The sequence below is a fragment of the Alligator mississippiensis genome, chromosome 4 (genome assembly GCF_030867095.1).
Source record: "Alligator mississippiensis isolate rAllMis1 chromosome 4, rAllMis1, whole genome shotgun sequence".
Lineage (NCBI taxonomy): Eukaryota > Metazoa > Chordata > Crocodylia > Alligatoridae > Alligator > Alligator mississippiensis.
In genome coordinates, this window is record NC_081827.1 from 114,333,374 (window position 1) to 114,350,013 (window position 16,640).

Below are 16,640 nucleotides of genomic sequence, written 5' to 3' on the forward strand. Positions count from 1 at the left end.
GCGTAAATCACTTGGCATCACCTCCCCCAGGGCTCTGTCCCACGCCCTCACACCAGGGCAGAGGCAAGGGCACACTCCACCGCCACAACCGTTGTCCAGAGCCGTTATTTCAAGGTGCCGCGGGGGGCGGGGCGGCGGGGCCGGCCCCCGCGCGCTGATTGGCTGGTGCGGCGGAGAGGCGGCTCCTCCCCCCGGCGCGGCTGACAGGGGCGCAGTGCCGCCGCCGGGGCGCTCGCGGTTGGTGTGTGAGCCGCGAGCTCCGCTCTCGCGCCGGCTGCGAGTCGGGGCCTGCGCCAGGGACCCGCCTGCCGCGCGGGGGATGCGGCGCTGAGCGCGGCCCGGCCCCGCAGCAGCTGCAGGACCCGGAGCGGCGACGGCGGCAGCGGCGGGGGAGGGGGCTGCAGGCATGAGCGGCACCACCGCCCCCGGGCCCGGCTCGGCCGCCTGTCGCTTCGCGCACTACTTCGTGCTGTGCGGGATGGACGCCGACAGCGGGCTGGAGCCCGACGAGCTGGCGGGTGAGCGGCGGGGGCGATGCCGGCGGCGCTGCGCCCCCTGCAGCGGGCATAGCTGCCGCGGGGCTGGGCGGGGGGCGCTGCGGCCGGGGTGAGGGCGCGCTGCGGGCACCTGGCGGGGCTCCGCCGGCTTCAGCCGCCTGCGGGCGGGGGGCGGAGGCTGGAGCTGGAGTTCAAGGAGCAGCGCGAGCGACCTTTGTGCTTTGGTCTCCGCCCGGCCCTGCCGGTCCCCTGCCCTGGCGGTGGTCAGCGCGGGTTGGGGGGAAGCCGCTGGTATTTTAAGTTTAGACAGGAGAAGGGGAAGCGGGGTGTAGGGGGAGCTCCTAATATATAAAGTATACCTCACTAGCGTTTGGGGTCTAGACAGAGAGAGAAGGAGAGGGAGAGACAGTAAGGGGGATAGCTCACATTCCCCTCCCTGAACTGAAAATATCAGTGAGGCACTCGCACACTCTTCTCCCCTCCCAAACCTGAGAACTGTGCCCCCCTAGACATGCGCACACATATTCTTTCTCCCTACACTCAACATTTGTGATCTGTCCCCACCACAGACACACATACTCTTCTCCCTTTCAAAATCAGTAAGCTATGCCCCGCCCCCTACACATGTGCATGCATATTTCCCCCTCCCTAAACCCCAGATATTAGTTAGCTGTCCCCCTCTCTCCCCCTCCCTCCCTAAACTCAAAATGTGTGTGTAGTGGGGATAGCACACTAATATTTTGAGTTTAGGGAGGGGGAAGATGTTGGAGCCAACATAAGGGGACCGAAGAGACCTTTCCACAATGGGACCTGAGGATCTAGCCGGCTGCCGTTGTGTTCGAAGTCCCCATATGCTCTGGGTGTCAAACAGAAATGGGAAGCTGTGGCATTTTTAAAATCCATTTTGTGTCTCAGAATGTTGACTTCTTCACCCCACCTGCCATGGGGAAAAAGTGCGGGGAGGAGAACATAATTGTTCAGAAATGGCAGGGGGACTTCAAGGATGATAACTGGATTTCAAGTGGAATGTCCCTGTTAAAAATGTAATTTGGCCAGTCAGTGTGAAAGGTGGTCAGATTGTGTTTATGTGGAACCACTTGAAATGGTTTAAATGGTTTAAGGCTCGTGTCGACAGGATGAAAAATGGGGTGATTAGTTCTGAAGCCTCTTCGTAAAGGGAAAAATGTCTATATTTATTCACTGCTCATCACTACATTGGAAACATGCAGTGGCTGTGCCTTATCAAATGTAGGGATATTTTTTTAAAGGACTTCTGCAAAAGCTTGCAAAATTAATTAATAAAAGATAACTTAGCATTCATTCTGCCAAATGTGAACTTTATTTTTGTTCCTACTTTGTTCGTGGAATTGAGGGGAATAATCTAGGAGGGCTAGAATATTTGTATAGAGTAATACTATTCTAGGAATGTATTGGAAGACTTAAAAAGAAAAATGAATGAATTTAAATATGTTTGCTTTAAAATATTCTTGTAGGATTCCCCTAAAATTTTCATCAGAAACATATTGTGGACTTCTAGGGAATTTAACCACCTCTGTGAAACAACTATATTTATTTGTAATTTAAAATTTTGGAAGGTTAACAGAAGAACAATTAAATTTCAAGATCCTACATTCAAATAATACAAAGTTTGGGGAGCATATTAATAAAACCCGTTTTTTTTCCGTCCAATAAAACCCCCTTATAATAAAACCAACTGCAAATGTAAGGTTGAAGTTTATTTGCCCAAAAGCCATCAATTCCATCTTATAACTATGAACATACAAGTACTTGTATACATGTGTAATTTGAGTATTCACATGAATAGTCTTCCCAAAAAATGGATGGGACTACAATAATGAGTAAATCTGCAAGCAGATGTTAAGGCTCATATATGTGAGAGCCCAGCAGGAAAAATTATGCTGAGGGGAAACCAGCATGGGTTCATAGCAGGTAGATCATGCCTGATTAATCTAGTCTCTTTTTATGACCAGGTTACAAAACATCTAGACGCAGGAATAGGGGTTGACATCCTTTACTTAGACTTCAGGAAGGCTTTTGATATGGTATCCCACCCCATACTGGTGAACAAGTTAAGAGGCTGTGACTTGGATGATTACACAGTCCAGTGGGTGGCAAATTGGCTAGAGGGTCGTAACCAGAGAGTGGTAGTGGATCTTCAGTATCGACCTGAAGGACATAGGCAGTGGGGTCTCACAGGGCTCGGTCCTTGGACTGATACTCTTCAATATCTTCATCAGTGACTTGAATGAGGGAGTGAAATGTACTCTGTCCACGTTTGTGGATGATACAAAACTGCGGGGAGAAGTGGACACACCAGAGGGGAGGGAACAACTACAAGCAGACCTGTACAGGTTGGACAAATGGGCAGAAAACAATAGAATGCACTTTAACAAAGAGAAATGCAAAGTGCTGCACCTAGGGAGGAAAAATGTCCAGCATGCCTACTGCCTAGGAAATGACCTGCTTGGTAGCACAGAAGCGAAAAGGGATCTTGGAGTCCTAGTGGACTCCAAGATGAACGTGAGTCGTCAGTGTGACGAAGTCATAAGGAAAGCTAACTGCACTTTATCATGCATCAGCAGATGCATGACAAACAGAACCAAGGAGGTGATACTTCCCTTCTATTCATCACTGGTCAGACTGCAGTTGGAATACTGCATGCAGTTTTGGGTGCCACACTTCAAGAGGGATGTGGGTAACCTGGAGAGGGTCCAGAGAAGGGCCACTCATATGGTTAAGGGCTTGCAGGCCAAGCCCTACGAGGAGAGACTAGGGCACCTGGACCTCTTCAGCCTCCGCAAGAGAAGGTTGAGAGGCGACCTTGTGGCTGCCTATAAGTTCATCACGGGGGCGCAGAAGGGAATTGGTGAGGCTCTATTCACCAAGGCGCCCCTGGGGGTCACAAGAAATAATGGCCATAAGCTAACAAAGAGGAGATTTAGACTGGACATTAGGGGAGGAACTTCTTCACAGTTAGAGTGGCCAAAATCTGGAATGGGCTCCCAAGGGAGGTGGTGCTCTCCCCTACCCTGGGGATCTTCAAGAGGAGGTTAGATGGGCATCTAGCTGGGGTCATCTGAACCCAGCACTCTTTCCTGCCTATGCAGGGGGTCAGACTCGATGATCTATTGAGGTCCCTTTCAACCCTAACATCTATGAATCTATGAACTCTGCCTCATAGTGTACATGTATTCTAGTAAGAACTTTGTTATGTAATCACAGAACATGCTATACTTTTTGACAAATGATAGATGAAAAGTTCATTTCTATAATTTATGGCTTGGGTAAGTCTGAATACATAAGCTGAATTACTTACTATTAGAGGTGCACTGATACATTTGTCCCATATTGGATTGGCACCAATATGAGGAAAATTGAGAGTACTGGCAGTCTTTTTTTTTTTTTTGTCTGATGTGGCCGATAAATGCTCCATGCATGTGTGTGGGGAGGGATGGCTCCTGCTGCTGCACATACCCTGGGAGGGCATGGGGGTTGTGTGCCCCCAGATCTGTGTGCGGGGTGAGGACGGGCTGCGATTGCGGGCTGGGGCTGGGGCAGCGCTGAGTTTTTCCTGGCAGGTTGCTGGGCCAGTCTGCGCTCAGGGAAGGAGGTGGTGGCATTGGGAGTGGGGGTTGTGAGGCTGCAGCCATCCCAAAAATTGGCTATAGCCCCCACTCCCAGCACTGCTGCCACCCGCCCCAAGTGCAGCCTCGCTTAGCCCCCCCACCAGCAAGACCCCAGCATAGCCCCACCCCATAGCAGCAGCCTGCCCTGCCCTGTGCACAGATCCAGGAGCACACCCCCCGCATGCCCTCCCAGAGTGCGTACAGTGGTGGGAACCACCCCCCCCCACCTCCACATACCGCCCTGCATGAGCTATGGCTCTGTCCCATGCCCCGCCCCGCCCTACCTGGGCAGCCCCTGCCCTGGCCCTAGCACCAGCCCCACTCCCTCACTGTGGGGGCCACAATCTGTCCCCCACCACACCCCTTCCTTCTCCCCACCTGTTCCCCCAAAACAGACTTACCAGCTAGACCCGGCTGCTCTCTATGCTGTGGGGCTGCATATTGGAATTGGATTCGTATCTGCTGGTATGGCTCATTAAAAATCGTCCATTGGTATCGGCCCAAAAAATCTCTATCAGTGCACCCCTACTTACTATGGGCACCTATACGTGATCAGACGTCTGCTCCAGCGCATGTTAAGCACTTGTTGGAGCAACCTCTGTGTCATGTATTCAGCATCCCTGTGCTTCAAAATGGTGGTGGGGACACTTTAACTAAAGCTTGTCAAATGAGCTTTAGTTAAAGTGCCCCAGCTACCATTTTGAAGCATGGGGCACTGAATGAATATGATGCTGCAGGCATATTAACTAGAATGGCTCTTGGAGCCCACTCCCCTGCCCCTTTACCCCAAAGCATGTGTAAAGGCGCCTTTTTTTTGTCTAAAATGCAGCTCCTTTGAACCTCCTATACTTCACTACAAAGTGAGAGACGTATATATTTGCATATGAAAAGACTCTGGATGCATCTACACAAGACGCTTAATGCTCAGAAGACTGATTCTACTGCGCATTAGCATGGCTGTCAAAAACAGTGTTAATGCACAGTAGATTGTCTAATGTGCATTAACCTCACTTAAAAAGTGTTAATCTGCGCTAATGCACAGTAGCGCCCATTATGGTGCATTAAGTTACTACCTGTTATTACAAGTACTAAACTTAATGTTCTGTGATTATGGCTCACTAACGAACATGTATATGTGCCCTCTGTCTGCACCAGGCTGAGGCACAGACCCAAGGTGGTTCTGGGAATTTAAGTGCATGCAGTTAGAGACTCAACCCTAAACTTTTTGCTTTTACTGTGTAAATGCAAGCACTAATACACATCTCATTCCTGCTGCTTTCAGTAGAAAGTTCCTGGCATATGTGAAATACTGCAACTGAAGGTGTACCAAATCTCTGATTTGCATAAAATGCCCTTTTGTGGTGTTTGGAGTTTAAATTTGAGTAATTTCTTTCTCTTCCTTCTGAAAATAAACTATTTAAGATGGAGTTGCCTAGCAAGTTGCCGCTACTTTCAGTGCAACTAGCTGACGTAAAATTTTTCCTTAAATTGTTCAACAGAGATTGGGTACAGACATTGGGCAGAAGTAAGATTAAATGAGGTCTGTTCAAGGGCAAATACAATACACACAGCAGGTTTGGGTAATAAACCATGGAGTCATTATTTGAAGTCTCATTCTGTATGTTCCTTTAGTGTATAGAGTTGAGTATTATTAGCATTGTCAATCAGACTTTATTTTAAAACTTTTTTGAAACAAATGGTTTCAGAAGACTCTTTCCGCCCCCCCCCCCAAAAAAAAAAAAAAAACCAGGAAGACCAGCTAATAGTCTTTAACTCTACTGTGAAACCAGATACTAGTAAACTATATTAAGTTTTAAAATAGGGTCCAGCAATATGGATTTAGTATATGAAATCTGCTGATATGATAAAGTTGGGGATATCCCCAATACAGAGAAGAACTAAAATATCATATTGGAAGAACTGGATGACTAGTCCTAGGACTGTAATAAAAAACATGTACTATGAAATTTTAGCCCAGAATGTAGCATCATGCACTTAAGAACTAGTAAGAGGAATTTCTGCCATAAATTGAGGGTTCCTCAGTCAGAAACAGCCGATGAGGAGAAAAGCACGGGTGTGCTACAAATCCCTGAGCCACAAATGTGTGGCCCTAAAAATGCAACTGCAATCCAAGGATGTATCAGGCAAAGTGTTTCTTTCCAGTAGGGACAGGGAAATAATAATGCCTTGTTGGGAGATGGCAGGGAGGGTGTGACAGGGGATGGATCACTCTAGACATACCCTGTTCATATGCTCTTCCTCTAAGGGAGGGCTGGCCAACCTGCAGCATGTGTGCCACAAGTAGCATGGGCAGCCCCTTTGTGCAGCTTGCAGCAGATCAGGAAAGAGGCGGGCAGTGTGATGGCAGATAAGGCAAAGAGTGGAATACAGAATAGAAGATTGGGCAGGAGAAAAGGATCTCAGTGGCACATGGGGAGGGTGTGGGGCTAATCTGTGGCATGCCTGCCAAAGAAGTTGGCCCACGCTGCTCTAAAGCATCTATGACCACGGCCATGGGAAACAGGTTTTTTCTGCCTTCGTTTAACCTCTGAATCTATACAAGGTGCGGCTTTGATGCTTCAGCACATAGACCATGTCCATGGTGGTCATAGTCTTGCAGTTGTCATGCTCTGTGTAGGTGACAGTGTTGCAGATCGCATTCTCCTGGAAGACTTTCAACAGCCCTTTGTAGATGACGCTGGAGATGTGCTTCACACTACCACACTGAGCTTGGCGGTGGATGGCTGGCTTGGTGATGCCCTAGATCAGGGGTGGGCAATTATTTTGGGCAGAGGGCCGCTTACTGAGTTTTGGCAAGCCGTCAAGGGCCACATGACAGGCAGCCCAGGGCAGATGAACATTAACTTTCTAAACTTTTTAGGGGCCCTATGGGCTGGATAGAATGGTCTGGTGGGCCGCATCCAGCCCCCAGGCCACATTTTGCCCACCCCTGACCTAGATGTTGTCCTGCAGAGCCTTCCTGTGATGCTTGGTGCCACCTTTCCCCAACCGTTTACCATCTTTGCCTCTACCAGACCCTGTCTAGCACCTGATACATTCTTAGGTTCTTAATGCCATTGTATAAGGCACGAGTAAGACCTCATCTGGAGTATTGTGTGTAGTTTTGGCCATCCTTATTCAAGAAAGATTAATTCAAATGGGAACAGGTACAGAGAAGGGCTGATAAGATGTTAAGGAGAATGCAGAGTTAATTTTATTAAAAGAGACTACAAGAACTTGCCTTATTTGGTCTCCTCTGGCAAAACAAAGACTAGGAGGGATGTATGATTGTTCTCAGCAAATGTATTGGGTTGCAGGAAGGGTAAGTACCACTGAGGAAAAAGAGCCATTTAAGCTAAATATCAGTGTTGCCACAAGAGCACATAGATAGATACATGTGGCCATGAATAAATTTAAGCAGGTACTTGGAAGGCAGGTTTCAGCTCTCAGAGGAATCAGGTTCTGCAGCAGCTTCCCAGTACAGGTAATGAGGGTAAGATATCTAAGTAGACTTAGTTTAAAGCTTGATGAAGTGCTAAATGCTCTAAAGCTCCATTATTAAATGGGATTGTATGATATGGTTCCTGCAGTGATTCTAGAGATCCTTTTTAGTTTTGTTTACCTCAACAGGTAAACAACATATTTTTGTTTTTGACTTTTTAACTTATAAAAGTTACTGTGCTCATTATTTTTCTCCACCACTCTAAATTTCTACAGAAGCTATTTAAAACGATGATGTCCTGGAATAAAGGTATACAAAATAAACTGTGGCTAAGGAGTGTATGTTCAGCTTTTTGTACTGAACCTATTGTCTCACTAATAACTGATCCATCTTCTGCTTGTTACTTGTATTCATCTGTTTTCTCTTGTCCTAAAAGGAGGGGACTGTCTGCTACAGTCAGTGTAAAGTGCATATATTACAATGTAGCCTCCATCATCAACTGGAGTTTCCAAGTGTAATGGCAACATAAAAAGTAAAATTTGTTCGTATATATGCTTGTCCTGGTTCTTTTATAACCTTTAATTTTATTTATTTTTTTACTTTAAAAGGCAAAATAATGTCTTGAAAACATAGTAACAACAATAATTCATCTTATTGCCTTGAAATAATTAGATAGCTTGTATTAGAAAAACACTGCAAACTAGCACTATGGACCATAGTTCATTGTAGAACTCTCCAACAGCAAAAACTCCTTTCTTTGGATGTGATTTAATGGTGAGTGAATTGATGTGTTGCAGGTTATGGAGAATGGGGGCAGGGAAAGAGAGGACAGGCAACTTTCTCCTTGCAATGTGAAAAATGTGTGGACGTATAGAGATTGTAATGTAAATGTTCAAAACCAATGAAGAGGTGGACATCCATTTTATAGGTGTCGATATACACTGCCATCTAAAAATGCCATCTAAAAATAAAGATGATAATCCTGTTAATGCAAAATAGGGTTATGTAGCTGTGATAAGTTTCCATTTTAGTGTCCTTCTGCTAAAAATGTGTTTGTTAATCATAAATGTCCAGGAGACGTAAAGCAACTTGGGCACAGGGTAGACTCTGTCCCTAATTTATTGAAAGAATTAAGCACTTAACTGTCTATCTCATTTAAGTCACTACTCACATGCTGAAAGTCCTGTGTTCAACTAGGGCTTTAAAAATAAGCTAGAGATGGGAATTCACATTGTGGGTTCGAAAGAAGAGTCCATCTCTCTTGCAATACTAACAGTCCCATAATATTTTCAAACGCCATGCTTTAAACAGAAGTTGGAAACTTTAGGGATTTCCGTCCCCCTCCTGCCACCTCACTTGCGATCAGCTGAAACACAGACACCTCACCAAGATGTGGCTTGCAGACAAGCTGCCTCCCTGCCAAATGAGTCAGCATTCCAACATCATCTGGAACTATGTGATCTATATGTTCCCTTATAACCAGGGACAGGCTGTAAAGTACGTTAGGCTAATGAAAACATTTAGCTAGATGAGCCTTTATTGCATAAACTCCTTCAGATTTATTTTTTAGGAGAAACGAGACTGTTAATACAGATTACCTCATCTAGGAAGCTTCAATTGTTCTGACTGAGACAGGTCACTTGAATATTTTTAAAGGCTTTATATCTTTTATTACAAATGTATTAAATTCATTAGCCAACCAATGGAGCAATCCAGGTTTTGTAGATTTCATAGTGTCTTAGCATATTTATAGGGAGGGTGAGCTTCAACAACTGAGTGCTTAGTTGTAGCTTTGGTCTTGTAAACAAGAAGTGTTTTTAAAACAAGCCTTGTTGTGAATTGGAATCTGCTGGTGTCTACTCTTTTCACTCAGTTCAGTTTGTTGTTGTCTATCAAATAGGAAATGGATCCAGTGCCATAATATCCCATGGGTAATCGAACTTACTCAAAATGTCTTGACTTGCCTTCAATGAGTTGAATATTAGACAGGCTGCATGAATTGAGTGTATGTAATTGCATTTTATATAATAGTCATGCACACAATTTCAGGCTAAGAAATTATCCACAGCACTACTACAAAACTTGTTTAAAAATGAAATAAACTCTTTTGGGAAAGGAGGGTGAATGGGGAAAAATGTCTAGCATTTCTTGATACTAAATACTCAGTCGAGGTAAAAAAGAAAAGCATTATTTTTTATGAGAAATGTACCTTGAAGAGCATGAAAATTCAGTATTTCTTTGCCCTATTGAGCTCTCCCCAACAGAGTGAATGACGACTCTTCTGTGTCTGAGGATGGGTGCAAAATACAGTTTAGTTTATTTCTATCTTCAAGCTTACTTTTTCAGCTAAAAACTAAAACAGACTGTCAGGCTCAGAATTATGGCTTTAAAATTAATCTAGTCTGGTAAACATAGACTTGTCCAGGTGCCTAGGAGGAAAGACTCAAAAGTTTCTAATTTGTTTTATTTTTAAAATGTGTAAGGTTGTGTTTTGGGGGTATATTATGATCTTTGGATCCAAACTGTAGTTACTCTAAATATAACATTTACCCAGAATATTGAATTTCAATTTCAATTTTAGCTTTTTGCATCTTCAATAATATAATAAAATGTCAGGAAGATTCCAGGGCAGCTAGTAGTTTCTAAGTTAAGCTGTTTTTAATAGAAATGACTCAATAGCTTGGAAGGAAGTAGGGTGATAATGGCAGATGAACATACAACGAACAAATGGAAGAGTTGATCTAAACTTCATGGAGTTTAACATTTTAAAAGAAGGCTTGGAGCAGGCAGAAGCAATATGTTGTAAATGTGAGAATTGTGTAAATCCCATGCTGAAATTAAGCCCTGAACCTTTTTTGCTGAATTATCCTCAGCATTGTGACATTTGGATGTTATTTCTGATGCTCTGCCTGTCTAAAATGAGATCAGACTTCCATAGTTTTTTGGGTGGAACATAAAATGTTGCTAATACCAAGTACTGCCATTCAACTGATATGCTAATGTTCGAGTCATGTTGTGGCTGTGACAGTCTCTAGGACACAGATGGCTCATGGGCCAGACCCAGCCCATGGAGCCACTCAGTCCAGCCCACCTGGCTACCTGGTGAGCTAGCAGTAGCTGGTGGCATGGCTACAAAGGGACATGGCCTGATGCAGAATTTGGGACTCTGGGCCCCACTGGACATGGACTTTGGTGGCAGGAGGACAAATGAGGGCTGTGTGGCACAGTTCTTCTGCCATTGTTTCACTTTGCAGATCTAGCTTGGGAGGGGCCCTGTGGCCTGGTTCAGGCCTCAGGGTGACTTTGTCTAGGAGGCAAGGATTACTTCTTATTGGGCCAACTATGTGGTTGGGTAGAATTAGACAAGCTTTCAAATGCTGAGTATTCTTTCTTAGGACTGACTGAAGAAGAATGTCCTGCATTTGAAAGCTTGTCTATCCCAATGATGCAGTTGGTCCAATAAAGGATATCACCTGCAAAAATCCTTGCCTGTTGCATTCAGTTAATGGCATTTCTGCCATTCTTGTATCCAAGTTTTTAACTGTATATGGCTACTCAATAAGCACTGACCATGTTCCTTTATGAAAATGAGATTTATGCTCTTGATACAAAATGTTACTACTTCTCAGACCTCCTGTTTGGACTATCATAAATTATAACCAGCTGGCCCCTTGTTAAGAACTATTCTTTGTTAAAGCCATTAGGAATCTGGAGTAGCATGAGAGAGAGAAGCCATTTCTGCTTCTTGGTATTTCACTTTAAACACCAGGATGTTGATGCTCATATTATTTTCATAGGCACTGAAATGCCAGTACAGTCTGAAAAACTGCTCTATCTTCTGGTTCAATCAAACACGTAACTTGCACCTCTTGTCTAGCATGCTTTTATAATTAAGAATTAAGATCAATTGGCCTTCTCAAGTTGTGTTCTTGATACCTGATCTCTCTAACTTTGCAGAATCTCTTTAGATCAAGTAATAGTTGCTCACTTCCCTTATCAAGTATCTAAAGCATGATAGGATACTCACTTAAGTTCGGGTTTTTTTTATATGTAGAGGAATTTACCAGCATTACTATGTCCATGTAACAACCCACATGGGAACTCATATTCTGAAAAACGTACTCTTTTTCCAAGTTAGTGGTTTAACTGTAATACCAGTAAAATTCCCTTTAAAGATGACAGAGAGATGGTAGGTGCAGTTATTGTTCCTGTTTGCTTTTTTTTTTTTTTCTTGTTAGAATTGTAGCTGAATAGACAGTGCTTAGTTTAGATGTGTGGGTGGGTTTTTTTTGTTTTTTTGATGGGTTTTGTTATAAGAATTAAGAGCTACAGTATAGAGAAACTGTAAATTAGGTGACTGTGGGACCGCCCATTGTAGCACTTACTAGCCATTAGGCTGCATACCAGAAAGGGACAGGTAGAGTTGTTAACTGTTGGCACCATACTGCTTAATGAAGTTCAGTTGCATCCCAGGAGCAGTTCAGATGAAACTTTTTTTAGTTTGAATCATTGACAGATCTTGGAAGAGGACATTAAAATATAAACTTTGGGGAAAGGGCTGTAAGAAGAGCAGTGATTAGAATAAATGAGTTTTACTTAGGCACAAAGGGGGTGAGTAACTTTTTGTGATACCACCTGGTATAGACATGTTGGTATTTCTGTAATGCAGGGGTTGTCAACCAGGGGTATGTGTACCCCTGGGGTACTCAGAAAAGTGCTAGGGGGTATGCACAGGCCGGCATGGATAGAGCACTGCCACCCACCACCCTGCACCACTGCCTCCCAGAAGCAGGGCTGGGGGGTGGTGGGGTGAGGGCAGTGGCTCCCCTCTGAGAACCACACAGGTGCTGCCCGGCGGCCAGACATTGGTGGGGGGAGCTCTCACACGGTGGCTGCTGTTGCCATCCACCCCCCACCACTGCCACATGCAAGTCCCCCCCCACCCCCCCACCCCACTCCCCAGCTCTGCATTTGGCTGCTGCCATCAGAAGGGGTAAACTCCTTAAAAGTTGAAAATCTGTGCTGTAATGCATAATGCAGAAGAAAACTTGGGAAATATTTGTGAAAATAGTCTTTCTGGTATCTTAAAAAAAACAAAGGGAAATTGTTATTTTTGTCAATGTAAATGTGAATTCATCTTTGAACACTGACCACTTTTATATAACCTATCACCTCTTTAACTAACTAAAGGGCATATGGAGATAGTACTAAACATGTGTATGTAAATGACTTCATGTTTCTATTCTCTTTAATAGCTTTACTCAGGGTTGTCAAACTTCTAAGTGGTCCAGGGCCTCTGCATGCCTATGGGCTGTACCAGGGTGAGCCTGCCAACACTGTGCGAGCACTCCCCATCTATTGCTGCACCACGTGCCACACAGGTAGCTCCCCTCTCTCTTGCACTGTGTGCCCATGCATCCCCAGGCTCACCTTCAGCTCCCTGTATTGTACTGCCCCACCTCCAGGGGTGGGGGCAGGAAACTGATGCCACAAGAGAGAGGGGGAGCTAGAGTATGGGGGAGAGCAGCAGCTGGGCCCGAACCTGGGGATCATAACTTAATCCTTCACAAGCCACAAGTTGAACAGCTCTGACTTAATTGAATGGAATGGATAATGGCAGTGACACCTGTGTTGTTGTTGTTGTGGGTTTTTTTTGGAAACAATTTAATTTCTCTCTAAATGACTCTTTTAGCATGATAAGTAGATGTCCATGCCCAGTGAACTTTAAGTGAAAATTGTTGGGAAAATTAATGACCATGATAAAAGTGCTGAATTTAAAGGAACATACTAAAAACATAGATTTTAATCTAACAAGTATCGCAAGCTGTTCATCCCATCAAACTCCTTATATAAAAGTGACATGTTTTCTAGCTGGCTCAGTTATAAAACTCTTGCTGGGACTCAGTCCATGCATTTTAGAAATGTGTTATGACACGGTGTTTCTGTTATGTAGAATATTGTGTTCAATATCTTTGGACCTTTGAATACCTTCTGATCCAAGATCAAACACTTTTTGAATGGATCCATTTTATAATTAAAAGAGGAAAACTATCAGTGACTCAATGGGTTATACACAGAAACAGGGAATTAAAAAGTACATTATCTTTTTAAATCGGATATCAAAAACATAGCTTGCTTAAGGAAACTCCTGAGGTCGAAGGAAACAAGCCACTCTTTATACAGATTTGTCAATACTATTGATCAGTGGAGTATCTTTACTAAAGACAAATTGAACAAGACTGGATACTTCATCACTTGTAAAATTGTTATTTGTTACTATGTATTAATCTGTTCTGACCATAACACTGAGTTGATTATTTTCAGTTAAGTGTATTGTATCTATACCTTTTAATATACTGGGTTACAGTATTTTAATCTGGGATAGTTTTTATTCCTTTACTACATAAGCATTTTCTTTCTTTTTTCCCCTTTTTTTTTAAAGTTAAAATGATTTCATTTCTGTGTCTTAGTAATACAGAATTGCTTAACTCTCTAATATTAATGATCTCTCACAACTACCCTGATGCTTCATTTTTCTTGGGGCAAGAGGTTGTATTTCACACAGCTTTGAAAATGAAAAAATCTTGTCTCACTGATCCACTTTACCATTTGGTTCTGTTGTGCTGACAATAATTCTTGCATTGTGTAGAAAATCAGAAGAGAACACCCAACTGTTAAAAACATGTTGAGAACAGTAGTATAAATATTGAGGTCTACCTTATTTCTTTCTTTGTGTAACTGGTTTCAGGCTTTGGATGATGGCAGTGCTTGGAGGTTTAGCATTCAGTATGACAGACTTTCTTGACTGCAGACTCTCAGGTTGGACCATCAGTTAGCCTCAAACATAAAATTAAAACTTCAGATGTTTGGCAGGTTCACTCCACAAGTACTTATTACAAAAACTGTGTGACTTATGTCCATCATGGCTGAGAGGCATTGTCACAGGTGAAAGGGAAGGACAATCCAAAAAAATTGTAGAATCAGCAGAATGTATTCCTTGGCGTGGCAGTTTTCATATAAGTCAGAGTTACAACGCACCAAAGGTGGCTGAAGAAAATCTATGAACCAGTGAAAAAATGATAAACTATCGTGTGGAGAGTACAAGGAGCTGAAAACAAGATGTGATGAGAATGAATGAATATATAAGGGTGAAATGCCTTGAGCTTGAGAACCATAAATAGTAACAATACAAAAGATGTATTCACAGTGGTCAGACTTCTTATCAAAATCTATTTTGCTTTTGATTGAATTTTTAATGAGATAACTGCTGCTGATTATCAAGCACTGGTGGAATAATGATTCTGCTAGTCTATATGCCTCTTCAGTGATGAACAGTACAGATGACAGAAGGGAGAGTATGAAGCCAGAGACATCAATTTGAAGAGAGGAAGTGATGTGTGTTGTTCTGAAAATGGAGCCTGGGAAAGCACCAGGGGCAAGCAAGGTTCTGGTAGAATTGTTAAAAGCAGTGGTTGACCACAATATCAATCTCATGGAAAATTTGCAATGATGTATTCATGACTAGACATTGACTAGATGTCTGACTGAAGGGAATCTTTCTGCCCTGGCCAAAAGAACGGAACAGTTGCACTGTTTTTCTGCTTATTGCGCATGAGATGTCCTGCCCTGGTTAATACAGGATCTCATGAAACAAGAAAGAGGAGCAAGCAAAACTAGCATTCAACAAGCTGCTTTCAGAAAGGAATGAGGCACATATAATCAGGTTGTGGCCATCCATCACATGATGGTACACTTGTATATTTTCAGTCACATAAATAGTGGAAAACAAATGCTGCTGATGGGAAGAAAATTAAAGCCTTTTAAATGTGGTACTGGTAAAGACTTGTGTATCCCTTGGATGGAAAAGAAGTCATGTTTGTATTAAATTGTTGAAAAAGAGTAGAGTCTGGTCAGAAATAAATAGACATAAGCTTTGGTTGCATCAGGCGCAGAGATGGAATAACCTCAGAAGCGTTGTTGAAGAAATGATGGCAGTTGCTTATAGTTGAGAATGACCTGTACAAAGATTGCTAGGTGCAGTATAGCCTATCACTAAATGCTTGTTAGATCTCGAAGGTGTCTGAAAATGCTACCGTGGGACTGCAAATATTCAGGTGTAACAGTAAACTCGACTATATAATTAACAAACAACACTGAATTCCCTTTCACAAATCACATGGATAGCTAACTTTAGCATTGGCTGCTGGAAAGAATCATAACGTACACCCTACTTGAGATGTTTCTTTAATTTGTAATACTTCAAGAGCTTAGAAATCCGATGCATAGACTCATCAAGCTTTTTCCTAATTCGGCAGCTTGGTCAATCATGGTCTTCTGGCTGCGTGCAGAATAAGTGAATTACTTAGAGATGGATGTTTCTAGCATGTTTACTACAGACTTAGGGGGGTTTATATAATTTCTTAATATGAAATAAAATATCTATATTGACTTGTTGAAGTAGTTGCTATTGTAAAAAGATTTAAAGAGTAAATTTGAATACTCCCTTACTAATATGTACTCTAGATAGAATAGATTTAAGGATTTTATAGATCTCTGGCCTTGCTTTTTGAGTGACAGCATAATATTTAAGATGACTATAAGAATGCAATGCTTGTTCTTAGTGGATCTGCAAAGAAAAATACTGAGTATAAAATAACCGTAGAAATTTTTATATAAAACAAGATGCTTCTAAAAACCAAATAAACATGAATTGTGCTTCTACGTTTGACACTTTTAAATAGCAAATTCTCCTTGAAATATGTGTACTTGGTTCCAATTGACAATATAACTACTTGCCTGTATTTTATTTAAAAAGGTGGAGTGGGACTTGTAATTCAATGCTGATGTATTGGGTACAAAGAGATCTACTTATTTAACAGCCTTCAGTTCAGCTATACAATGCACTGTGCTTCCAGGCTACACAGGCAATTTTTAGGGCTTTTGTTTGGAGTTGCACAGTGGGAAAGCTAGATTCTACCCCCTCTTCCTTCCCCCCCACTCAGTTGTCATTTAAAAGACTGAAGTGTGGAGAGACAAGGTATTTAATCTATAAGG

The 16,640-nt window shown here is 42.9% G+C and overlaps 1 protein-coding gene across 3 annotated transcripts in view; it reads left to right on the forward strand.

Moving 5' to 3' along the window:
- The first annotated feature begins 242 nt into the window (after nt 1-242).
- The window catches only part of DENND5B (DENN domain containing 5B), a 192,078-nt gene continuing 175,680 nt past the window's right edge, over nt 243-16,640 (forward strand). For all 3 annotated transcript variants that reach the window (XM_019489453.2, XM_019489454.2, XM_019489455.2), the window contains exon 1: nt 243-518. In XM_019489453.2, coding sequence (XP_019344998.2) covers nt 407-518 — 112 coding nt within the window. In that variant the 5' untranslated portion in view covers nt 243-406. The remainder of the gene's footprint in view (nt 519-16,640) is intronic.